The 27,664-nt window shown below is 42.4% G+C and overlaps 1 protein-coding gene across 13 annotated transcripts in view; it reads left to right on the plus strand.

Annotated features, from left to right (window-relative positions):
• Positions 1-27,664, plus strand: part of MYO5A (myosin VA) — a 175,157-nt gene that overhangs the window by 35,632 nt on the left and 111,861 nt on the right. For all 13 annotated transcript variants that reach the window (XM_040413944.1, XM_040413948.1, XM_040413949.1 and 10 more), the window contains exons 2-4: positions 22,565-22,675; positions 25,696-25,867; positions 27,060-27,204. In XM_040413944.1, the coding sequence (XP_040269878.1) occupies positions 22,565-22,675; positions 25,696-25,867; positions 27,060-27,204 (428 nt within the window). The remainder of the gene's footprint in view (positions 1-22,564; positions 22,676-25,695; positions 25,868-27,059; positions 27,205-27,664) is intronic.

The following is a 27,664-nucleotide window of genomic DNA, read 5'->3' on the forward strand; positions in this document are numbered from 1 at the left end:
CTAGACTATCACAATGTTCTTTTATGAGACCTTACATAATAAATATTAGTATTGATGGCTTTCCAGGCCAAGCAGTTGGATTATCACAAGACCACACATTTTTATTGCTTTCAGCAATACACAATTAGCCCTTTTAGACTTCAAATACGAACTAGCGTGCAGTGCCGGAAATGCACACAATAAGTGAATTCACAGCCCAGGGATGGCATGTCACAAGTCTGTATTTGTGCTTTTCGTGGCTTTTTATTGTAACCTTGGTAAGGCAGATGATCCAGTGTCCTCAGTCCTCGAAAGGAATGGAGCATGTCTGGCCCTCATTAAATCTGTCTTCGAGGATTATGCTAATATAAGTGATTATGAGCAGCATGGCCTAGAAATCTGGAGAAATTACTTTCAGAAGATGGAAAACAATTTAGATTTTGCCTATGTTAAAGTAAGTATCTGGTTTCTGCAGTGTTATTTGTGGTCGTTTAGTGGTGGCCATGTCCTCCATTCCTTCCCCCGAATGGGATAAATGGCTGCTTGTGAAATTTAAGCTCTAATTCAGTTTATTTTTGACTTCTGGACAACATTTGTCTATAGATCTAGTAGAAGTGCCATCTGTAGACGGACAGTCTCTTAAATATTGTGTCCTTGTCATTAATGACTTGAGTTGTATTTTCTCACTCTAGCTGGGCTCCGGGTTGAGATCTTAATGTGGTCCTATAGACATGCTTAGGATGCCAGGGGATCAGCTGCCATGTGTAGTGTCTCAGCTTTCTTAAACTTGCGGTACCATAACACCAGGTGATACATATGGGTCTAGAAATATGTCAAAGGTCCTAGCATATAAGTTGGAACGTGTTTTTGTTATTGATGTCTTACATGTACACAGTGCCCATTTTGGTGGCAAAATGCAGCACTATTTTTCTGTTTTTCTTTTTCATTGAAGGCATTGTGCCACCAAAACCCATTATCTACCATCCACTGTACTCAGACTCTGCGGCCCCATAGAAGTCAATAGAGGCAGTGGTCACACATGCGCACCACTGCTTAATTATTTTGCAGGCCCTTGTTCTCGTGATTGCTGGAGGTCCCAGTGGACAGACCCCCAGCAATGAATCCTCTGTCCTGTGGATAGGGAATGTGTTATCAGTAGCACATCCCCTTTAGATGTGATGGAATCTGTGGCAGAGGTTCCTGACGGAGCCTCTGATGCTTATGCGAACCCAGTCTTAACGTCTTCAATTACAGTCTCCTTATAGATGGGTTAATGTTTGGTACAAGGGATCTGTTACCCATTTATTACACTGAATGATATGGAGGCTGTTGACTTCATTGTCCTCATTGAGCTCTTCTCCAGTGAATGTATTCATGCCATGGACTACATGTTGTCCTCATCTCTTCTGAATGTTGCATCCTCTGGATTGAGAATGTGACCTTTTTTTTTAATATATTTCGACACTGCGTTTATATACTCCCTATATTCTCGTGTATAACTATTTTACATTACGTTTATATACTTGTGCACTTTTATGTGCATTTTGTCCACTTTACCCTCTGTTACATGGATTTGGATGCCAGGAAATGCTTTGACTCCTCTAGACAAGTACCAGCACAGAATAGCTTGTTCCTCAGTGGGAACATTGCTAGGATGAATCCACAAATCTTGTTTGGCTAATATTACACATTACTGTAGGTGACGCTTGCCCTGTCTCTGCATGTTTCATGCCCATAGTGCTGCTACTATTTAGCGCAGCGTCTTGGGTCCCTGAGCTGGACTTTAAAATGGTTAGTCCTAGAGTTTCTAATCTATTGAAATTGTATGTTTCAAATTGAGATGTAATGTGTAGAGGTACTTTCACACTAGCGTTGTTCAGGTCCGGCAAACCGTATGCAAACAGAAATATATGTTTTTTCTGGATCTGTTAGACGGTGATATACTGGATCCGTCTCATCCGGAATTACGGATCCGGCATTGTCACGGCCGTGTCTCGGTCTCTGTGTTTGCCGTGACACTTTTGCCGTGCATGCTGGTTGCCTGGGGCAATGTGTAGTTTATGCACTTCTCCTTTAAGGTTTGTTTCCCTTCCCTGGTGCTTGTGGGGTTAACTACCTGGTGGGTGTGGTAACTAGCTGCTTATATTGCCTGTGGCTGGTAGCCTGGAGTTTAGTTGTCCTCCAGCCTCTGTTGGTGCTGGAGATATGCTCCTGTCCTGGGTATTCCATCTGCCCAGTTATTGAGGGCCACCTAGTGAGACATCAATGTCGTCCCGTTGTTACTATGTCTCACTAAGGCCACTCTGTATGAGCCTTCCTACTATCTGGGTCCGCTCATACGGAGAGGACTCGGGGCGAGGATTAGGGATGCTTTAGGAAGGTACTTGCTCCCTTTTCCGGGTGTCATGGCCTAGTTTCTATTCCCGTTTACCATCGGTGTTCGGTGCAGAGTTCTCCCCCCCCCCACTCCCCACCGTGACAGGTATTACATTTTTTTCAAAGATCCAAAGCAAAAATAGCTCCTCCTCCGGAAAACCGGATATGGCAACGCAGTAATTTCTGGAACACTCGGTACCGGATCGAGCATTAATACATCTCTATGGAAATTAATGCCGGATCCGGCAAGTGCGGTAGTGTTTCGGACAAGTGACGGAAAGGAAGACATCCTGATGCATACTGAACGGATTGCTTTCCATTCGGAATGCATTAGGATAAAACTGATTTTTTTCCGGTATTGAGACCCTTTACCAGATTTCAATACCGGAAAAGAATAACGCTAGTGTAAAAGTACTCTAAGTACAATTTTCCGATAATCGTGTCCTTTCTACTAAACCCAAGACAAGCGTTGAGTTTCTAATAATGCTGTCTGATTATGAGGTCATTAGTCTGACATGACTAAAATCATAAAATGAGTCATTTCCAGGGCAGTGACAGGGCTAGTCAAATATATCTCTGCTTTCTTTCTTTTACAAAATGAATGAAAATTTAAACCAGTTGAAGCTAAATTTCTAATGCTCTTATTTCTTGTTGCTATTTTACATATCTTTCTGTCTACAATTGAAAATGCAAATAAAACTGAAATAATAAAAGGACGCCTTTCACATTTCCATTTTTTTCTGTACGGCAAAAAATTTTACCGGCAAATTTTGTAGCATTGTGTCCTATTGTATCTAGTAAGGCCTAGGCTGCACTGACTTTTCATATTTCTACTGATTGAGTTAAAGGGCATCTGTCAGCAGATTTGTAGCTATGACACTGGCTGACCTGTTACATGTGCGCTTGGCAGCTGAAGGCATCTGTGTTGTTCCCATGTTCATACATTGGGGAAAATAAGTATTTGATACACTGGCAATCTTGCAAGTTTTCCCGGCTACAAAGAATGGGGAGGTCTGTCATTTTTATCATAGGTACACTTCAACTGTGAGAGACAGAATCTAAAAAAATAAAAAAAATCCAGAAAATCACATTGTATGATTTTTTTTTATTTTTTTTTTATATATTTAATTTGCATTTTATTGTATGAAATAAGTATTTGATCAACTTACCAACCAGCAAGAATTCTGGTTCTCACAAACCTGCTAGCTTTTCTTTAAGAAGCCCTCCTACTTTTCACTCATTACCTGTATTAATTGCACATGTTTTAATTTGTTACCTATATAATAGACACCGGTCCACACGTTCCAACCTCTCCACCATGGCCAAGACCAAAGATCTGTCTAAGGACACCAGGGACAAAATTGTAGACCTGCACAAGGCTGGGATGGGCTACAGGACAATAGGCAAGCAGCTTGGTGAGAAGGCAACAGCTGTCGGCACAATTATTAGATAATGGAAGAAACACAAGATGACTGTCAATCTTCCTTGGTCTGAGGCTCCATGCAAGATCTCGCCTCGTGGGGTAAGGATGATTCTGAGAGAGGTCAGGAATCAGCCCAGAACTACATGGGCGGACCTGGTCAATAACCTGAAGAGAGCTGGGACCACAGTCTCAAGGATTGCCGTTAGTAACACTACGCCGTCATGGATTAAAATCTTGCAAGGTCCCCCTGCTCACTCCAGCATGTGTCCAGGCCAGTTTGAAGTACGCCAGTGACCATCTTGATGATCCAGAAGAGGAATGGGAGAAGGTCATGTGGTCAGATGAGACCAAAATAGAACTTTTTGGTATCAACTCCACTTGCTGTATTTGGAGGAAGAAAGAAGAGTACAACCCCAAGAACACTGTCCCAACCATGAAGCAATGGGGCTGCTGTTTTGCAAAGGGGACAGGATGTCTGCTCCGTATTGAAGGGAGGATGGATGGGGCTATGTATCACAAAATTTTGGCCAACAACCTCCTTACCTCAGTAAGAGCATTGAAGATGGGTCATGGGTCTTCCAGCATGGCAATGACCTGAAACACACAGCCTGCGTAACTAAGGAGTGGCTACGTAAGAAGCATTTCAAGGTCCTGGAGTGGTCTAGCCAGTCTCCAGACCTGAATCCAATTGAAAATCTTTGGAGGGAGCTGAAAGGCAATGTAGCCCAGTGACAGCCCCGAAACCTGAGAAGATCTGTATGGAGGAGTGGGCCAAAATCCCTGCTGTAGTGTGTGCAAACATGGTCAGGAACTACAGGAAACGTCAGACCTCTGTAATTGCAAACAAATTTCATGCAATAAAATGCAAATTAATTATTTAAAAATCATACAATGTGATTTTCCGGAATATTGCGTTTTTTTTTTATTTTTAGATTCTGTCTCACAGTTGAAGTGTACCTACGATAAAAATTACAGACCTCTCCATTCTTTGTAGGTGGGAAAACATGCAAAATCACCAATGTATCAAATTTTCCCCACTGTACATCTTCCTTCTTGCAAGTCTCTTCTTGAGATTGAAGTATTAGAGCTGCATGTTTTGTGGCACAAGGGGAGCATAAAAAAACTCCTATTATCAGCATTATTTTATACAAAATATTTGCTTATGTCAAAAACCCAAAGGTACTTAAAGTTTGATCACACAGCTCTTGGAACAGACAGTATGTTTCCACGTGTTCTCTTGAACTTGCACATTCCTTCGGCCTTCCACACCCCGTCTGAGTCACACGCTACCAATCCCATGTGACTGGATGAGATTTATTAAATTTTTTTTGTTCTGGCAGACAAGGGCACTTAAATGGTTTCTCGAATAACCAAAATGCCTTATCTCCAATGCCATCCATCAGCAGACATTTTTCTCCAAGGCTCAAGATGCTTTCAGGTTGTATAGGGTTTTATGGTTGATGGGCATCAGAACATGTACCTAGCCACTAATCACATTTATGGAGGTAGCAGGGGAAAGTGGCTGTTTTACCACTTACAACCGTCAATCCCTTTGAATTTTCACAGAAATTCCAGCAAAGCCAATCCTGCAGTGCCCACTAAAGGATGCCTGGCGTGTATGGGCAATCTAGGTTACAGCAATAGAAAGTAACTGAGCTCCATAAGGCAGAGTTTACATCAGCGTTCGGCCTTTCCGTTCTCGGAGCAGGAGAACGGATTTGGCACATAACTAAGCCGAATCGAGCCTACGCACCCTATAGGTTTCCGCTCAGAGGAAGATTTTTGAAGCGGAGACAAACGTTGTGCACGTTCGGCTCAGTTATGTGCCGAATCCGTCCTTTCCGTCTCCTGCTCCTATAACGGAGCAGGAGAACGGAAATGCAGAACGCTGATGTGACCTCAGCCTCAGGCCTCTTTCACACAACCGTTTTTTTTTTTTCTCCGTTTACGGGTCGTTTTTTGCGTTCCGTATACGGACCGTATATGGAACCATTCATTTTTAATGGTTCCAGAAAAAACATGTCCTATTATTGCCCGCAAATCACGTTCCGTGGCTCCATTTAAGTCAATGGGTCCGCAAAAAAAAAAAACGGAACACATACGGAAATGCATCCGTATGTCTTCAGTGTCCGTTCCGTTTTTGCGGAACCATCTATTGAGAATTTAATGCCCAGCCCAATTTTTGCTTTGTAATTACTGTATATGCCATACGGAAAAACGGAACAGAAACTCAACGGAATCTAAAAAAACAGAACAACGGATCCGTGAAAAACTGACTGCAAAATACTGAAAAAGCCATACGGTTGTGTGAACTCAGCCTTACAGTGGTGCCACACTGCTTTCCCAGTAGGCAGATGCAGTGTGAAATCTGGGCAACGATCCTCTATGTTGTAAGGGAGCCATATTGGAAATTTCCTAGGGTCAGGTGAATAAAATTGTTAATATTATTAGACAATAAAAACTGAATATGAAAAAAACATAAAAGGTATGTGAACGGCTCATGCCTCAGCAGTACTAGCTGCAGAAAATGAACAGATGACAACCACATACATAATTTATGCACATTTGGCAAGGTGACAGCATGTAAAAACAACTGTCCATGTAACAAACATTATAAAAAAGCTTCAGACCGAAAAGAGCAATTACTTATATCGGTGAAATATTTTCTTTGCAGAAGTAACAGAATAGCTGGCTTGGCGGGTATGATGCTCTGAGGGCACATCATAACCTTAGTAGTAAAGTGAGCTTTTAATGGTGTCCGCCTCTATTAGTTCTGTCTGTGAGTCATGTTCTTCCAAAGACACCAGAAAAACAGCATGAAATAACAAGGCTCCAGAATCATGCGCACAAGCTGCGGAGACAAATAAAATGCCATTTTTTCCTAACCTCCTTCCTAACTGACATGCACATGGGTTTATTAAATCGACTTAAAAAAATAGGGCATGTTTAGCAGCAGCGTATGTATTTACATTGGTCCTAATATATTCTGTGCACGCACTTTGCGGATAGTATTGGGCTATGCAGTGTCCTATGTCTATCCTGTCTGAGAAACTAACTTGTGTATACCAGTTAGTAAATGACCCCCCTAAGGCCTCTTTCACATGAGCGAGTTTTCCGCACGGGTGCAATGCGTGACGTCAACGCATAGCACCCGCACTGAATCCTGATCCATTTATTTCAATGGGTCTGTGTACATGAGTGTTTGTTTTTTTTTTTTTTTTTTTTTCACACATCAGTTCTGCATTGTGTGAAAATCACAGCATGATCTATATTCTGCGTTTTTCACGCAGCCCTGGCCCCATAGAAGTGAATGGGGCTTCAGTTAAAAAACGCATTACGTCCGCAAGCAAGTGCGGATGCAATGCGTTTTTCCACTGATGATTACTAGGAGATGTTGTTTGTAAACCTTCAGTTCTTTATCACGCAAGTGAAAAACGCATCAAAACGTATTGCACCCACGCGGGAACAACTGAACGCAATCACAGACAAAATTGAATGAACTTGCTTGCAAAATGGTGCGCGTATCACTGAGCGCACCCTGAACGCATCCAGAGCCAATCTGTCACGCTCGTGTGAAAGAGGCCTTAGTTCTTTCAGGTTACGGGGCTGTCACTGGGCTAAATTGCCTTTCAGCTCCCTCCAAAGGGTTCAGGTCTGGAGACTGACTAGGCCACTGCAGGATCTTGATATGCTTCTTATGGAGCCACTCCTTAGTTGCCCTAGCTGTGTGTTTCGGGTCATTGTCATGCTGGAAGACCCAGCCACAACCCATCTTCAATGCTCTTACTGAGGGAAGGATGTTGTTGGCCAAAATCTCACGATACATGGCCCCATTCATCCTCCCTTCAATATGGTGCAGTCATCCTCTCCCCTTTGCAGTACAACACCCCCAAAGTATGATGTTTCCACCCCCATGCTTCACGGTTGGGACAGTGTTCTTGGGGTTGTACTCATCCTTCTTCCTCCAAACACAGCAAGTGGAGTTGATACCAAAATTTTTTATTTTGGTCTCATCTGACCACATGACTCTCTCCCATGCCTCCTCTGGATCATCCAGATGGTCACTGGTGAACTTCAAACGGCGAGATCTTGCATGGAGCCCCAGACCGAGGAAGATTAACAGTTATCTTGTGTTTCTTCCATTTTCCAATAATTGTGCCAGCAGTTGTTGCCTTCTCACCAAGCTGCTTGCTTATTGTCCTGTAGCCCATCCCAACCTTGTGCAGGTCTGCAATTTTGTCCCTGGTGTCCTTAGACAGATCTTTGGTCTTGGCCATGGTGGAGAGGTGGAAGTGTGATTGATTCAGTGTGTGGACCGGTGTCTTTTATACAGGTATCAAATTAAAACATGCAATTAATACAGGTAATGAGTACAGAGTAGGAGAGCTTCTTAAAGAAAAACTAGCAGGTCTGTGAGAGCCAGAATTCTTGCTGGTTGATGCTTTATTTTTTTAATTTTTTATTTCATGCAATAAAATACAAATTATTTAAAAATCATACAATGTGATTTTCTGGATTATTATTATTTTTATTTTTTTTAGATTCTGTCTCACAGTTGAAGTGTACCTACAATAAAAATAACAGACCTCCCCATTCTTTGTAGGTGGGAAACTTGCAAAATCGCCAGTGTACCGTATCAAATACTTATTTTCCCCACTGTATAGTGTGGTCAAGGCAGAAACAATGGGGTTTTCCACTGGTAAAGGCTATGTAAGTGAAACTTTGCAGTGGGTAGGGCCTGACATTGGTGGATGTACTTCCCCCCCCGCAGCCCCACCTCATACACACAGGTTTATGATTGTAAAGGCTTGGAGTGTTGTTTAGAGCATCCCCACCTGCGGGGCTATGTTCCCCCCCATAGTGGAAAGAGTTTTCCTGAAGCACCCTCCAAAATCGCGTGCCCTCAAATTTTTGTACATGTTGAATGGTGGTTTTGGGCCAGCAGTAGTGTTATTTTACTTTTGGTTAAGTGGAAGCTGTTAGTACTGTAGATTCATGCTGCCGTAACCAAGGGCAGCATGAAATACCAAGTGGGCACCGGGAGAAGTGTCCGGATCAGCTCCTCTCCGGATTCTCCTGGCCCAGCTGAACAAAGTCACTCTATGTTCTGAACACATGTATTGCATGCAAAATAGAAGATACCATGGCACTCAATAAAAAAGCTAGTGAGGTCCAGAATATTGCACTACCATGGTCCACTATTTCCACAACTGCTTCACACTAGGCACAGACCCATATTGCTGAGGAAGGTAGTCTAAAACTGAAACGTCCCTATTCTTCAGTGGCTGCATACTATTATCATATGTAATATTCTGGACCTCACTGGATTCTGCGTAAAATAAAGCAAACTTATTGAGGCGGCCTCCATTGAGTGCCGTGGTATTTTTTGTTTGGATTGTTTGGCTGTACATGGCGTCCACCTGGCACCACCGAATACTCGTAAAGCAGGTAACGTTGTGTACAATAGTACTCCATGCAAAATCGGCAGAAATAAGCAAATCGGAACTGATAACCCAATCGCAAATCTGTCCCTATAGGATCCTCTTTAATAATCCACCGTCCTGTTTCAGATTGATGGACACGGACAGCGCTCTCCGTTCCATTCATTTTCCGTTTGCTGTAGTTGTTTGGGGTGACATGGAAATGGCTTAACAGTAATTTCATGATGTGAAGAACACCCTTTCATACACTAGAAGGATGCGAGCTTCTGGCTCTACAGAAGGTTGCATCCTTCTAGTGTATAAAAGTGTGTTCTTCTATACAAGGTGTGAATTTAATCTAAAGGGCTAGCAGGTAGGATAGAGACTGGGATTTCTGGCGGTGGCGCTTCCCTTGGGAATGCTCAGGCTGATTAAAGTAGAATATTAGAGCACCTGCCTGAATGCAGAAGAAATGTTATGCTTCACCTCATGTCACTTGTGAATGTGGAGTGTGAATTATTCCTGTTCTTTTCAAAGACCGCAAAATAGAAAACACTTTTATACCCAAATTGAACATATGGCAGGTAAATGAGAGCAATGTCCCATTTCTTACAAAGGAATGAAGGAGTCTGTATGGATTTGCCTGAGATCATCCTTAGGGCTGTATTAGACCAGGAGATAGTCGGGCAGGTCGCATGAACGCTCGTTAGCCATGATCTACCTGTGTAAAAGTGCTGCCGACTGAAAGATTATCGTTTGTCGTGGCAGATTGTTCTGTCTAATCTCCATCTGCTGCCGGCAAACAACGAGTCAGTGTGAGGAAGAGCGATGGCATTTGCGATCGCTCCTCCCCATACTGTGGAGGAGATCGCTGCTTGTAAATGCAGCGGTTTCCTTCACTGACGAGCAGGCGATTTGTAAGGAGTTAACGCTTCCTTCCTGACAATCGGCAGCCTCATCTGCTGGTCTAATACAGGCCTTGTTCACACAACTGTGTCTGATTTTCCTTCTGCAAGAAACGGACAACACAGACCATTTCTATGTCCATGTTGTGTCAATGCATTCATCTGGTACAAATTAGGGATGAGCGAATCGACTTCGGATGAAACATCGCATAAAACTTCGTTATAATACTGTATGGAGCAGGACAATGTATTGGCTCAGCGTAGGCAAAATTCGTATCATATCGTGCGAGACTTCAGTGACTTACAGTACTTCGATACTACAATCTGCGTCTTTAAAAACATTTTAAAATGGGAATCAGACGTCGGCTTTGGTACTGGCTGGTACCTCGGTACCAAGGCCCACTTCGGATTCCTATTTTTTAAAATGTTTTTAAAGAGTTTCTATCACTTCGTATGACATATTTAGGTGTCAGACACTAGCGATCCGCTAGTGTCTGCTCTGCCCAACCATCCTAATATGATAGGCTTTGGGGCAGCCGTTTTGCTAAAATAACAACTTATATCTATATGCTAATGAGCCTCTAGGTGCTATGGGGGCGTCATTAGCACCTAGAGGCTCCGTCTACCTTCATAAACTGTCGCCGCCCAGCGCGTCCCTCCAGCCCGCCCATCTCCTGCTGAATGCGATCCTCTCCGTGCGCATCTCTGTTCTGCGCATGCGCAGTGAATGTCTGACCGCTTGCCTGCGCCGATGACATCATAGTGCTCCGAGGAACAGGCGCAGTGGAGATGTCTGAGCAGGGAAGCGGTCAGACATTCACTGCGCATGCGCAGAACAGAGACGCGCACGGAGAGGATCGCATTCAGCAGGAGATGGGCGGGCTGGAGGGACGCGCTGGGCGGCGACAGTTTATGAAGGTAGACGGAGCCTCTAGGTGCTAATGGCGCCCCCATAGCACCTAGAGGCTCATTAGCATATAGATATAAGTTGTTATTTTAGCAAAACGGCTGCCCCAAAACCTATCATATTAGGATGGTTTGTTAGAGCAGACACTAGCAGATCGCTAGTGTCTGACACCTAAATATGTCATACGAAGTGATAGAAACCCTTTAAAGACCCAGTTAGGAATACTGAAGTAATTCACCGAAGTCTCCCGTGGCTTTTGGAGATATATGAATTTTGCCTACGTGGAGCCAATACATTTTAATGCTGTACAGAAACAGTATTAAAAACTAAGTTTTTGAATGAATCGACTTCGGATCTATGATCTGAAGCTCGATTTGCTTTAGCCTAGCAGCAGTACATCCTCTTGCCTTTTTATAGGGGTTGTCGGTACTTAAATAGTGATGGCCTATCCTCATTACAGGTCATCAATATCAGATTGTTGGGGGTCCAACACCTGGCACCCACTGATCACCTGTTTTGGGCCGGCACCAGGGTTGCCAACCAGAATTTTTCTTTTTTCTGGACAATATATCCTAAAATCAAGGACAGCCAACGTTTTTACGGACAAATTGGAAAACCTTAATGAATGATAAAGATTATGAGTAATGCATGTCTATAACTCATTGTACTGATAAGAATTGCCACTGTGGGCTGTAAACTGATAATGATCACCAAAATAATCTAGTCAAGTACCAACAGCCTCAAAAAAATCACGCGCACACTTTTTTTTTTATATATATATATTTTTTTAAACGGACAAAGGAAAAGTCACGTATTTCTGCACGGTTGGCAACCCTGGCTGGCATCGCCACTAAACAGTGGACAGAACCTTATGCTTCTGTCTCCATACTCTGTATCCAGCATCGGCAGCTGATTGGTGGGGGTGCACAGTGGTGGTCCCCCACCAATTTGATGTTGATGACCGATCCTGATAATAGGCCACCAGTATCAAAGTATTAAAAAAGCCCTTCAAAAATGATACAGTCATAGATTGTACAACCTCCCTTTCTCTATATAGAGGAATTCAGTAGATACAGAAGGAGTGTTTTCTCTGGTTGATATTGGAACAAGCCAGTGTAAATTTGCAGAGAGCCTTAGTGTACCGCAAACTTGATCTGATTGTGGTGTATTTGAGTAGTCGTAGTCAGCTAAAGGCCCCTTCACACTGTCCGAGCATCAGGCAGATAAAAGCAACGTAATAGCAGCGCTCTCCTTTACTGACGAGCAAGTGATTGTCGGAAAGGAACGTTTCCTTCCCAACAATCATCTGCTGGATTGAGCAGTGTAAAGGGGCCTCTTACCCTTCATCCATTATCAAAATAAGTCTTACCATTCAGTTCACTTCTCTCTATTAAGGTTGCATAAATCCTTGTGGCCAGTACACTTTACAGGTGGCATCTAACTTTTTGCATAATTGTTTTTATTGATATTTATGTATGTTTTGACTTCTTTATACTGTCTCCTAAGGTCTTTTAGTAATTTGCCTTCCCCTTTATACAAGTTGGTTAAAGAAACACTCCAGCCATGTTTTGTTTTTTTTTTCCCCAATTTAAATATTCTTTGTATTCACAAACCATTCATAAGCAGTATGTGCTCAGTCACCTCCTATGACTCTCTTATGCTGGTTTCTGCCCCTGATTGTGGTCTGACAAGTCGCATGACTTCACTCTGACCACCCGGCAGCTACATCAGTCACTGATTAGAGTGCTTCTACAACTCAGCCTATTTGTACTGCACGATAAAGAGGGAAGAATAGGCGGCTCGCCTCCTGAGGCCAGGTACAGCATACAGAATTCATTGGATTGACGGTCACATTCAGATCAATAAAGAAATATAAAATAAAAAAAATGCAGTATCTAAAACCTCAGACAACAATACAAAAAAGGAAAATACCAGGAGATTCCGCTTATGCGTTTCAAGCACATGCTTTGGTTTTACTCATAGCTGTTTGTAATGCAGTAAGAGGACCAAGGCAGATGTACGGGTATCAAAATGAGCTAATAGTTTCTACAGAATTCCTTGTTCATTTACAGAAAGAAGGTTATTTCCAACCGAAACGTGCTTCTCGGAAATGACATCTCGGTTATCACAGCTCACAACCCATTCTTGGGTAATTACATGCTGAGATAATAATAAGGATCGGATGAAGGGTACATGGCTACATGTAGTATGCTAGTTACCTAAAAATAAGTACTTCAATTTCTCTCCCATATGTCGCTCGTTTCAATGATGATAATCCTCATGACCGAGGACTCCCAAAGCATGAATATATATCGAAGACAGTGGTAGCATGTATGGGTGGCACAGAGTGGAGTCTCCTGTGGCTTTGTACAACCACCCTCCATCATGGTTTATGTTGGTAATATTCTTCCCTAGAAGCAGTAGTTCCACAATACGTGTTTTGGTTGGGTTCTTTAAAAAAACAAAAAAAAACAACAACTCTGTTTTAGACATTCAGTGGGTACAGTAAAGGCTCCTTGCACCTGTATGGATGCCATGCTCCATACAGAACAGAACATGACAGTGATGAAAAAAAAAATCTGTTAAAAAACGTCAGAAAGGTAAATTTTCTACTGCCTTTCTTCTTTTTTTTTCTTTTTTCTTTTTTTTTTCCCCCTCCTGAAAATACCCCTTATAAATAGTCCACATACAGTTCAAAGGGGCTATCAGGCCAAGAAAATGGACAAAATAGGACATTTTCCCTTTTTTTTTTATGACAGCCGGTATTCACGGTCCGTAAAAAAAAATTACTAAGGCTACTTTCACACTTGCGGCAGAGTAATCCGGCAAGCAGTTCCGGCAATCTGTATGCAAACGGACAGCATTTGTAGACTGATCCGTCTTACAAATGCATTGCAAGAACGGATCCGTCTCTCTGGATTTCAAATTTTTAAGGACGGATCCGGCATTGGGGTATTTTTAATGCCATATCCGGCACTAATACATGCTGCGGTATTTCCTCCGTCCAAAATGCTGTTCAGTAACTGAACTGAAGACATCCTGATGCATCCTGAACAGATTTCTCTCCATTCAGAATGCATGGGGATGAAACTGATCAGTTCTTTTCCGGTATAGAGCCCCTAGGACGGGACTCTGTGCCGGAAAAGAAAAACGCTAGTGTGAAAGTACCCTAAGGCCTAAGTCCTCTTAATTGCAAGTTTCATCACTTTAATCTATCATGCAGGTGCAACATGAACATTAAAATATGGTAACATTAAATGACACTGTAAAAGCCCAAAAATAGTTGTAATGATTATATGTAATGAAATGGTAATCATGTGTTACTTTTTTATGGGTAAATGAATTCCTTTTAACATAAGTGAAACATATTTAAACTAGGATTGAGTGAAAGTCGTTCAGAGTTGGAGATTTGCCCAGACACTCTTTTGTGGGATCCAAATCAAAACCAATATAATGATCTCCTAGTCTAGAGGCCTATTTACACAGACCAATGATGGGGGCAGTTATGAAGCTAGGAGCACTTCTTCCCAATAATTGCCTTTGTGTATCATCTGATGAATGAGCAAACGCTTGTTCATTGTGTGAATACATTGCTGATCTGTTCACCTATTGCTTCTGGGCAGCTGATTGTGCTGTCTAAGCAGTGGTTTGCTGCTCAGATGCAATTAATGGGCATGGGGACAAATGATCACTCTACTGATTGCAAATGAGATGATTGCTTCACATAAATGTAACTTTTACTTCCTGTAACAATCAGGCAATTATCGGGAACAAACATTTCATTCCCAATAATAGCCTGCTCATTACAGGAGATGAGAGCTGCATTTACATGCATCTATCAACTCTGCTGTATGGGGGTAAGGCAACGCTTGTCTATACACACACATCCGTTGTTTCTCCTTACCCATGACCGCACAGAAGGTAAAATGGTTCACACCCCCAAAACACGTCAGTTCAGGTTTCCTGTCCTCCAGGACATGGCCCACTGGATTTACTTTAACTTGCGTCCGAAACTAGCGTAAGTTTATAGCCGAAGTCTGTGCCAGCCCCTGACTAGCGTAGACTTCAGATTCTTGCGCAGGACATCTGCATCTTAATAAATTAGGCGCATCTAATGCCAGTGTATGGAGAGCAAGACTGGCATATGGGTATGCCAGTATTGATAAATCTCCCCCACACTGATCCCAGTGCTAATCTAAGTCATGTCAGAGCAGAGAGATTCTGGTCCAGCCAACCCTTCTGATGCCTCAAGACCTACCAGCCTGGTACTAGTCCTGAGGAGCTTGGGTTTCATTTATGCCTTTTTATGGGTGAGATAATTTTTTTTATTATATTAATGTTGGGGAATTGTTCTGTGTTTTATTATGTATTTTATGTAGCAAAGGCTCCTAGGAATGCTTCTTTCAAGTCTAAACATGAGTGTGGAATCTGTAAAAGTAACCACAGTCCTATATCAGACCTATTTCTCAGCTGTGTGTGGATAATCTGGTTGTTGGAGAATCTCATAATATATCTCAAAGTATTAAAGCCATAGTGAGGTCAGAGGTGAAAGCTTCCATAGTCTTGGAAGAATACTTTCCCCCATTCTTCAAGTGGAAGTCGTAGCAAGGAATTGGATTGTGATTCATCAAAGGAAGGAGTATGATGTGGACTCGAGGCATATTCAGTAGCATAGGGACTGATATGACAAGGAAGGCTTTGTTTCTCGCTGAGGAAACTAAGCTTTTCTTAAAGGTGGTCTGATCCACCATGCAGTTGTAGGATGTCAAACAATCTAAACCCATTTCACAGTAATATGGCAACTTTTAATTAAGAAGGAATTGAATAATCCAGATATATATTTATTTTTTGTCCCTAGTACGGTCAAGGGAAATATCCATGTGATGAAGCAGTATCTTCTGTGTGGGACATCTTCTGTCGATACACCAGTGACAAAGATTGTCAAAAGATCTGTCCTTCCCTTAGAGGATTTGGGCTGCTTGGCTGACCCATTAGATAAAAAGACAGATGTTTATGAAAGAGGAAAGCATGGGAATCTGCTTCACCCAGCCTTAGACCTTTTATATAGTGGCTTCTTGGTTATATAGGTCCCTAAAATTGTGGTTAGGACAGTTGGAAATACGTATAAAGGATAAAGAGCCTAGTGATTAGCTTCTGGCATCTCTTTCCACCTTTTGATAAGATTTTTTTTTTTTTTACAAATGCTGTCAGTTTCTCCTACAGATCGGCAGCTATGTCTATGTGGATCGACAAGCTATTTGGTTAAATTCTTGGAAGGGGGATCAGGGCTTGAAATATAGGTTATGTGCTGTCCCTTGTGAGGAGCCTAGACTTTTTATTTTTAGTTCTTCCTTAGACAGCATGTTTGGGAAGGCTTCTGATGGGGCACTAAATCATTTCTTCCTAACGGTTTCTTTCATAAGTCACAAGGCTTCTTTAAGAGACAGATGTAAAAGCAAAGGGAGAAGGATATATTCCCTAAAAATCTGGGGTGTTCTCCCAGTAAAGTAAACCCAAGACTAAGCAGCAATGATACTAGAAGTCCAGTAGGAGACAGATTATGCAGTTTTGTTCAGTCCTTGGAAAAGATCTGTGGGAACAAGTGAATCTTGGCACGGTCATATGCATGTAGCCCGTTTTTTGCGGTCCGCAAAAAAATGGAAGCCGCCTGTGTGCCTTCCGCAATTAACAGAACGGGTGGCCCATTGTAGACATGCCTATTCTTGTCTGCAAAACGGACAAGAATAGGACATGCTATATTTTTTTTAGCTGGGCGACGGAATGGTGCAACGGATGCGGACAGCACACTGAGTGCTGTCCGCATCTTTTGCGGCCCCATTGAAGTGAATGGGTCCGCACCGAGCCGCAAAAACTGCGGCTCGGATGCGGACCCGAAAAACAGTCGTGTGCATGAGGCCTTAGGCTACTTTCTCACGTTTTGGCTTTCCGTTTGTGAGATCCGTTCACGGCTCTCACAAGCAGTCCAAAACGGATCAGTTTGCATTCTAATGCATTCTGAATGGAAAAGGATCCGCTCAGAATGCATCAGTTCAGTCTCCATTCCGCTTTGGAGATGGACACCCAAATGCTGCAAGCAGCGTTTTGGTGTCCATTTTGGCGTCCGTCTGATGAAACTGAGCCAAACGGCTCAACGGATGTACCCAATCTGGCAAAAATGGGTTATCGAATAGAATTGTCCTCCCTACCACAATTTTTCTTTTGTGTAGACAGAGTGCCCCAAGGACCCGGGTAAAAGAATAGCTTTAAAGACAGAGATTTTTTTTTTTCCCCCTTCTAAAGAAAGGGTTGGTTTGTCCGGTTCCCACAGAGGAGGTAGGAAAGGGTTTTTACTCCCACTTGTTGTTAGTAAAGAAACCAAATGGCTCATTCAGGGTTATTCTCAGTCTGAAAAGGCTAAACAAATCTTTCTTACAAGAGATCCAAAATGGAAACAATTGTCAGCTTTGACTTTATTTTTCCAAGATTGTTTCATGTTTTTATGACAAGTCTAGATCTAGAGGATGCTTATAATCACATGTCAATCCATTCTGATTCCCAAAGGTTTTTGAGAACTGCAGTTTGGGTAGGAGGTTCGCTGTTGCATCTCCAGTTCAGAGCCCTTCCATTTGTAATAGCCAAAGACCCAAGGGTATTTACCAAACTGATTGTAGAGATAGCAGTTTGTCAGATTGAGGGTAGTCACGTTAATCCCTCATCTCAACGACTTTATCATAGTTTCCCACTCGGATCTTCTTCGGGACCTGCAGTTCCTACAGTATGCACCACCTTAATGAGTTTGGTATGGAAGATAAATTGGAACAAGTAGAGTCCTTCAAAAGTTTGTTTTTGGGAATTCAGTTAGTTTCTTTGACTCAAAGGTGCTTTTTTTCCCTCTGACAAAAGTTGCCTAATAGCAGAGTCTGGCTCATTTGTTCCTCCATTGGTTCTCTCATAGAAGCAATGTCTGTATTAGGTCTGACATTCTAAATTTTTGGAAAGGCTCCCCAAATACTTTAGACAACTAGTTTCATCTCTCATCTACAGCCTGAATGTCCCTGCTATGATGGACAACACCAGAGAATTTATCTTCAGGTTCCCCTTGGTCACCTCAGAATCCGTTGGTAATCCTGATGGTTACCAGCCCTTGAGGTTGGGGGGGCTCACTCAGGGGTCAATAAACAAGGCCATTGGGATCTGAAAGCTTTACACTCTTTCTCCAACTTCAAAGAGCTAAAAACAATAAAATCAACCTAGCTGGTGGTAGCTCCAGTATTTTTTTTTTTTTACTTAGGCAATATGACAACAGTCTCTTATTTAAACCATCAAGGGGATCCAGGATTCCCTCACTATGAGCGCTAGCCAGATATAGGTTTCAGATATCGGAGGTAGAGTGATTGCAATCTGCAGTTCAGCTACAGTGAAAGTACTACAGGTTAGCAGATTTCCTCAGCAGAACAAGGATCAGCCAGGGGGAATGGTGCTTGAACGAGGCCATAGTTTGTGTTAACCTTCTTCCACAAAGGCAAATGGGAAAGTAAACAGACTTATTTTTTCTCTGAATCCTCAGGACATTCCACTAAGGATACATGCTTTAGCTCAGAATTGGTGTCCGGAGCCGAGTTATGCCTTACCCTCTATTTGTCTCATACCCAGGATTCTGAGGAAGATAAGAGTGGATAAAACTTATGTAATTCTAGTGACTCCAAGATGGCCAAAGAGATCCTTGTGCATGAAGCTATAGAGTTTGGTGTTGGACCCCCCCCCCCCCCCCCCCCCAACAATTGCTATTGCATCCCAGACCAGCTCATCTTCATATTTTGGTTTGGATGCTGAAAGGATAATTTGGTCCAAGATTGGCAGTCTCTAACACTTGGGCAGATTAGGTGGATGCTTCTCCCTTCCAGATATCAAGGTCTGCTACCTGGAGTTCCCCTCATACTATTTTTAAGACATTACAGGTTGCATTTACCCACTTATGAGCAGGGTTTATATTAGCAACACCTATTTCAGCCCAGGACAGCCTTAATTTACCAGGACGGTCTCTAAAAATCAGGGACACTCCCACCAAGTTCGGAGCAGTTGGTAACTGATAGTTTTGTCGTATTGGTGCTGTCATAGGTGAGAGGAAAACACAAATTGCTTACCAGTAATGTGTTTTTCTTGAAACCATTGATGGCACCACTAATTTTTCCCACCTTTATTTTAATTATCTTTTTCAGTTATATAAACAAAAGTTAAAAAAAATTATTGGTGTTTGTATTAGTGTCCCCAGAAGGTTAGGGAAGTAATGTACCGTATTGGTTCCCTTTTCTGGGGCTTTGGTGGTTTTCGCTTTATCATTTTTTCTTTTTTTTTCTTGTTTTTCTGGATTTTCTCTCATAATTTTGACCTTATAAAGTGCAAAATTGCCCATGTGAAGTCACCCTCACTGATAAACGCTTCATCACAAGGGGTGGCATTTATCAAAACTGGTACTGAAGGGGTTCTCCAGGAATTAAATGGCTGCCATCAGCATGTCCTAGAATGGTGGTAGACTTTTTTTCCCTCTATACTGTACAATGTATTAGTATCCCCTTTGACTTTGGTTCCTATACCTGTTTTGTTCTGCATATTATGATGAAAGCTAACTGTAGACCACATTGTAATGCATGGGATAAGTGTTTCCTGAACGCTTGTGAGATTTCGTTGCTTCTGGTGGCACTGCAGTAGCCTGGGAGTCGGTGAGATGATTTCATCACCTCTTCCTCTGTCACAAGAATCATCTGATCATGTACACAGACAGCACATGTTCATCAGAGATTAGACATCATTATTTCATGCATCCATCCATGTATCGTAATCTTCTCTGCTAGTTCCTTTGTTGACCGTGATACAAAGGGGCTGATATGCAGCATCACTTCCCATCTGCAACATGACATGGGGACACAAGGCAGAAGTGATCTTTGTCTTCTGCCTGTTCATATAGAGCAGGCATCCTCAAACTGCGGCCCTCCAGCTGTTGTAAAACTACAACTCCCACAATGCCCTGCTGTAGGCTGATACCTGTAGGCTGTTCGGGCATGCTGGGAGTTGTAGTTTTGCAACAGCTGGAGGGCCGCAGTTTGAGGTTGCCTGATATAGAGGAAGGGATAAAAAAACAAGATAACTCCACCAGTGAGCGAGTGAGTGCTGTAACCTTTCTAGTAAAGGCCCCGGTCGTCCTGGCTTCTTGGTAACATTACTTCTGATTTAGGGAAAGTTGCAGAAGATTTTTAGGACTGAAGTTTAGAAATACTGTACATACCATAAATATAGAAATACTGTATGGAATGGTAAATCTAGAAATACTGTTAGTACCGATAAATATAGAAATGCTCTACATACCGGCAAATATAGAAATATTATATGGAATAGTAAATCTAGAAATACTGTACGTACCGGCACTAAATATACTTCTCTATTGAAGATAACGATGGCTGGCCCCCCAGTCTTCAAATCGCATGGCCCTCTTTACACAGTACGGCTGCAGAGACTTCACATGACCATAAATGCTGTAATATTATATTAATCAGTATAGTAAACCCTTATATCTTTTATATTAAAAATAATAGGGCAGATTTACTAATCCTATAGATGGGGACTACTAATAGCAGGTTTACACAGCCCGATTGTCAGGCAGATTGGCGACAAACGTTCATACGAGCACTCATTCCCGATACTGTTGTTCATGCATCCAAGTAAATTATTGGTTCTGGGCAGCAGATTGTGCGGTCTAAACAGCGATCTGCTGCCCAGAAACAATGATTCTGTATGGGGACTAGTGATCCCTTGCCCTCATACTGTGGAGGTGATCACTGCATGTAAATACAGCGCTTCACCCCCACTGAGCGAGGAAGGAACGCTGATGATCGGCTGCTCCTCGCCCTGTGTAAATCCACCATAACTGTATTGTCGGTATCTGTAACAGCCATGATAAGATTGCTATCATCCCAACTGTGAGCAGTGACGTATCAGCTAGTTATGACCGTTCTATCTTGTGACAAATATTCCTGAGGGTTTATAGCGTTCTCTTCTGGTACTATTTACCGTTACTCAACTTGTCAGACATATTTGAATTTTATAAGCTGTTTGTTCTTAGATGCTTTAATAATCTGTAAATTACAGTCCTTTTAACATTGCAGTATTATATGCAATTACCAGAGCTTTGTGGTAAGATTGGGTGCCGTTTTATGTCATTTTAGTCTTTACCGGTATTACTGCATTCAGTTATTTAGCTTTTATAAGGTTGTGAGGAAGGGGACATTTCCCATGGAGTCGCCTGGGCAGCTGCCTGTGACATTATAATGAAAGGGCTCAAGCCCATCTACTCACTGCACTAACTGCGAAATCTCAGAAATGATTCTATGATTAATATATGGTCCATGTTAAAATCACTTGGTAAATTTCGATATTTTTAGGCTGGGGCCAAAGGACTATCTTGACTGCGAAATGTGACCAAGGATCACAATGCAGCTATAGAAATGAATGGGATCACAGCGGGGTTTTTAGGAAATTCCCCAGATCTCAATCTCATTCAGAAACTCTGGTCAGTCCTAAAAAAGTGGGAGGACAAACAAAAATGGAGAAATTGTGATCAACTCCAAGCACGGGCAAGAATGGGTTGGCATCAGTCAGCCTTTGGCCCTAAAGAAGTCTTGTAACAAAAATAAAAATAAAGGTCAGCACGGGAGATATTGAGTCATTGCAAAAACTTCAAATACAGTATTTGGCAATAGAAATAAAAGAAAAAAAAACTATGAAATGCTTATAATTGTACTTCAGCACACAATAGAAACATCTGACAAAACAAACTTTGTGAAAACCAAATTTTGTGTCTCACAATTTTTGTCCACAATTGTATGTCTACATGCACTTATCTTCACATCGGACCTAAATGGTCCAGAAATCTTCATCCAGACATTGGTAAAAAAAAAAAATAAATGAAGTTAAAAAGGGGAGTACAATTGTAGGTGTCCTTTATCCATTATCTCTGTCTTGTGATGTGATATGATGTGTCCTTATGGGTCTTTTTTTTTTTTCTTGTGTACTAGAAGCACAGCAAGTGAAGACTAACAGTGGTGTCAGTACCACCGAATCGGATGTAAAAAAAAATGCTGTGTTTTCCAGGACTTACATATTGATGGCTTATTCTCAGGATAGGTCATCAATGTCAGATTGGTGGGGGTGTGACCCCCTGGCACACCCCTAAGTCAGCTGTTTTTGGGCAGTCGCCGGCACCAGAAACTATACAGTGGACAGAGCTGGAAGCAGGAGGCCTCATTCACTGTGCAGTGGCCGTGTTGGGGCGCTGCAGCGAAACTCTATTCGAATGAATGGGAGCCGAGCTGCAGTACTCCGGTGCTGGAAACCACACAGTGGATGGAGCCTTTAGTCCAGTGTATAGTCTCCGGGGATGGCGGCAGCACGAAACTGCTGATCGGTGGGGTGTCGGAATAATTGACTGGTTAATTGACAATTTGCAGGTTGACATAACCAAGGTATTGTCCTAAACCATCTCTTCTTGTTAATATTTCAGCACGCAAGGGTATGGATCCCAGATCCAGAAGAAGTTTGGAAATCTGCCGAGATTCAGAAAGATTATAAGCCAGGAGACGGCGTTCTTCACCTGCAGCTTGAGGAAGGCACGGTATGATAACACCCAGTTGACAGCGATGCCATCTTGGATGCATTTTTCTGCTCATTAGCTGCGATCTGTGAGGAGCAGCTCACGTGCCTCCAGACGTGTCTTCATTTGGGCAGTTTTCCATTTCTGATGTTACTGATCTTAGTATAAAATCAGGGATATTTTGAGAGGTTCTCTATTAATCTGACGAGATTACTGTCTATGGGCTGCACGCTCGGTGTATGTAAGCCATACTTCTCAGCTGTTGTGCTTTTTATGGCCTGTCCTCCTATTCGAGCTCCTTGTGGCTGTTCCCTCTGGTCTCTGTCTAGCGATGTAGATAAGTCCTCTCTCCTATTTATAAAAGCATCTGTTTAGTTTCTAAATCTATAACTCATTTATGTGCATTCACCTAAATACATTAGTGGTGCTACTTTGCACAGAATCGGACATGCATTGCAGTTCTTGGAATATATCCAGGTAATCTCTCTCTCACTGTCACCTTAATAATGCAGAGCAGGTTGATATATACGGTAGTTTTGTGGGAAATGATTCGGTATTTCTTTTAGCCATTTACACTTCTGTGTTTTCTATGCTTAGGAGTCATCTGGGTGGTTCCATCTGTGACTGACCGCCCTCTCTGTATACACGCTTTTATAGGTATTAGTAAAGGCTACCAGTCACTGAGTAGGACCACCCACTGGACTCCTAAGTTATATTCAGTCTCTTCCTAGTAAACAGTATATCAGTCTGCTCAGCTCCCCTGCTCTGTAACATGCTGTCTGCAGATAGGACTACATTATTAATGTGACAGGTTTACTTTTTTGGAAGTAGTTCAGGACGGCTAGAAAAAATTAAGATTTCCTGTTAGTGCCTAGACTTCTCAGAATTTAACTGCAAACACAAGATTTTTGAAAGGGGTTTTCAACACACTTTAGCAAAAACCTTATACAGTAAATGACTTTAGATTAAACCACTTAAAATTACACAATAAAAGAAAGTTAAAATAAAAAAAATAGGACATGCTTTATTTATCATTGTGTGTATATATGTGTGTGTATATATATATATATATATATATATATATATATATATATATATATATATATATTTGTATGAAGGCGCAAGGGTCCATCATTGACGGAATGTGTCACCGAGATTCCTGGCCTCGGTGAGGTAAGAGCCGGTAGTTTCGAGTGTCAAGGGCAGCTAGTGCTGACTGACACTGTTTGCTGTTAGTTTGGCTGTAAAGCCGATCCGGGCCGGCTCTTACTGGGGGTAGCCAAAGTGCTGGGTGGGTGGCTGCTCCCCACTTTCCAGGCCGGGTCTTTACTGGCCTATATCAAACCCAGCCAGCAGTCTCAGCTGGGTGTGGTTTTCTCTTCACTGACAGTGGAGCGCTGTCAGTCTCTGTGTGTTTGGGAACTGAGAACTTTCCTGGGAGTGAAAAGAAGCCACATCTCACTGAGAGACACCTGCTGGTAAACAGGCCCTAAAGCCTGCTGTGGACTGCGGGTAGAAAAAATGCTGACCAGGTGAAGGCTTTTGTTCTGTGAACTTTTTACACCAAGACTGCAAACCGTTACTTTTTGTTTTTCCTTATGTGTGGATAAAACACTGAATTGTTTAAGTTAAAGACTTTGTGATTGCCTCTATACTGTGTCCGCTAACCTGCCTACCAGAGCAAATGCCCACTATATATATATATATATATATATATATATATATATATATATATATATATATATATATATATATATATATATATATAGAACAAAGAAGTAGGACTGCACTCCAAGATAGTGATAAAATCAGCAAGTGGTTTATTCACCCATAATATTGCCATATTATGGGTGAATAAACCACTTGCTGATTTTATCACTATCTTGGAGTGCAGTCCTACTTCTTTGTTCTCTATACCATTGGGGATTGCCGTTACCCTACGTTGGACCTTGCACCCACATGCTGGCTGGTGCTCCCACTGGACTTTTTCTTCTCTTATATATATATATATATATATATATATATATATTTATTTGTATACATCTATTAATCTGTTAATTATTCTATAGTCCATAAAAATGAATGGAATATTGCATACAAATATAAAATGCCATACAGTGTCCTGTAAAGCAGTACATATAGTAGTAACTACCAGATATTGCACATAATGTCCATATGGTTATATTGTGCCCATAAAAAGTGTACCTACAGTGCCCATCAGTGATCATATACGTGTTGCGCCTTCAGTTTACCCATACTCACTGTTGACTGTCCTGTAGACAGCAAGCCCTGTGGCTTGTGATGTTAATAGGGTGAAATCATTGCGGCCACTAGTCAGCGAACCAAGGGGTTGTTTGCACCTTCCAATAGCAATAGTAATCTTGGCACTTCCCACGACGTGTACTGCTGAGGTTACAGTACATTGCTGCTTGTTATATGACTGTACTATAAAGTCTGTAGCCGCTGATGAGGGAAGCTCTGGGAATAGTACGTAGTACATTAGGGTTTCACAACTTGTTCTTTGTGTAGATTGCAGGGGGATCACAGTCCTTTACAGTTATACTGTATGAGGTAATACTGTAGTTGACAGTTTTTTTAGATCATGTATGTAGTACATTTGTATGATACAAGAAACCATAGAAAGATATCCCCATGGAAAGGAGTCTTAAACCATAGTATAGGTGAACCTATGGCACGGGTGCCAGAGGTGGCACTCAGAGCTCTATCTGTTGGCACCCACACCCTGCAAAAAGTCTATGGTGCACCAAAATGCCTTAGACTTTTCCTGCCATTCATCAGCGCAGGGTGGGCTATGAACGGCACAGGCAGCACTTTGAATGGGCAGGCTATTATAGCTAATGATATACTGTATTGGTATTCAGGGTAAAATGCCATGTTGGCACTTGGCGATAAATAAGTGGGCTTTGGTTTGCAGTTTGGGCACTCAACCTGTAAAAGGTTCACCATCGCTGGTATAGGACATAAGCTAGTGCTGATTTGACAACGTGCTTTATTAAAATGTTTCTAATTGTGTCTCGCAGGCTTTACAATATCGTCTAGATGCCAAAACAAAGGAGCTGCCACCGTTGAGAAATCCTGACATCCTCGTGGGAGAAAATGACCTGACTGCCCTGAGTTATCTCCATGAGCCGGCCATCCTGCACAACCTCAAAGTGCGCTTTATAGACTCCAAGCTCATTTACACCTATTGCGGTGAGTGCACACGGGCTCAGTTTACCTCCATGACGAAGAGCATGTCTTATGTTCTGTTATTGGATGGTCCCTGGGGAGACTCTTCCCTGCAGACCATTATGTGTTCTATTCTGCTATGGGGATATCCATTTATATCGACTGTAAAAGAAACGTGTCGGTTCAGTAGATGTAGATCACATGCTTAGGTCTAAACTGGGTCTTCTTTATAAGACCTTCATTTCAAGATGATTCATCTGCATCATGGACCATTTTGAGGTAGTTATGCATTATGACTCTACCCATTACCTGAACGTTTACAGGCCATATAATGCATAGACCTGTTGTCTTGAGGAAGTCCCTTATCCCTGTACTTCCACTACCTGTATTCCTTGCACTCATTTCAGATGTGTAGTGTATTTTACCACATGTAATTATTATAAGATTTGTGGCTTTTATTTTACTCCTTGAGGAGCAGAATTTCCCGATTTATGATCATTACATTATTACATAGTTAAGGCTACTTTCACACTAGCGTTCGGGGCTCCGCTTGTGAGCTCCGTTTGAAGGGCCCCGAACGCATCCATACTGCCCCAATGCATTCTGAGTGGATGCGGATCCGCTCAGAATGCATCAGTCTGGCAGCGTTCAGCCTCCGCTCCGCAAGCGGACACCTGAACGCTGCTTGCAGCGTTCGGGTGTCCGCCTGGCCGTGCGGAGGCAAACGGATCCGTCCAGACTTACAATGGAAGTCAATGGGGACGGATCCGTTTGAAGTTGACACAATATGGCTCAATCTTCAAACGGATCCGTCCCCCATTGACTTTCAATGTAAAGTCTGGACGGATCCGCTCAGGCTACTTTCACACTTAGAAATTTTTCTAAGCTATAATGCAGACGGATCCGTTCTGAACGGATCCAAACGTCTGCATTATAGGAGCGGATCCGTCTGTGCAGACATCAGACGGACCCGCTCTGAGTGCAAGTGTGAAAGTACCCTTATACGGTTGAAAAAAGACATAAGTCCATCAAGATCAACCAAGGGATAGGTGGGGACACGAATCCCAGATGGAAGTGAGACTCAGATTTCTACACGTTTTGACCTGCAGCTCCCATATGACTGATCATCAAGTCATTTACACGTGTGCAGATTTGCCCATAAAGTTTTAATTTTTACTTGCTCCTTATGTTTTGTGCTGTTTTTTTCCTTCCCCAGGTATAGTCCTTGTAGCAATAAATCCTTATGAGCAATTACCCATCTATGGAGCTGATATCATCAATGCATACAGTGGGCAGAATATGGGGGACATGGATCCTCATATTTTTGCAGTGGCAGAAGAAGCATATAAGCAAATGGCCAGGTTGGTTTCAATGACATTTACAATTTTTGTTAATATTTTAATGCATTTAAATTTTTTATTTTGCTTCGTTTTACTTTGTCAAAGTGTGTTTTAGGCTACTTTCACACTGGTGTTTTGGCTTTCCGTTTGCGAGATCCGTTCAGGGCTCTCACAAGCGGTCCAAAACGGATCAGTTTTGCCCTAATGCAGGGCTCGACAGATCCCAGGCGCCAGGTCGCCATGGCGACCAGGAATTTAGTCCTGGCGCTTGGGTATTTGTCAGCCCGTTTTCAAAGGTGCCCGGGCGATGGGTGCGGAGCTGCCGTTCTGTCCGGAGGCAGCACCGTTTGAAACAGCTCCGTCACAGCACACAATAGCAGAGACGCCGGCAGCAGGGAGGGGAGGGGCTCGGGAGGAGTGTAATCTGATCCTAGAGTGGAAGCTGCTTCTGCCAGCCCCTCCCCTCCCCGCCCACCAACCA

This window comes from Bufo bufo, chromosome 1 (assembly GCF_905171765.1).
Source record: "Bufo bufo chromosome 1, aBufBuf1.1, whole genome shotgun sequence".
NCBI classification, from domain to species: Eukaryota; Metazoa; Chordata; class Amphibia; order Anura; family Bufonidae; genus Bufo; species Bufo bufo.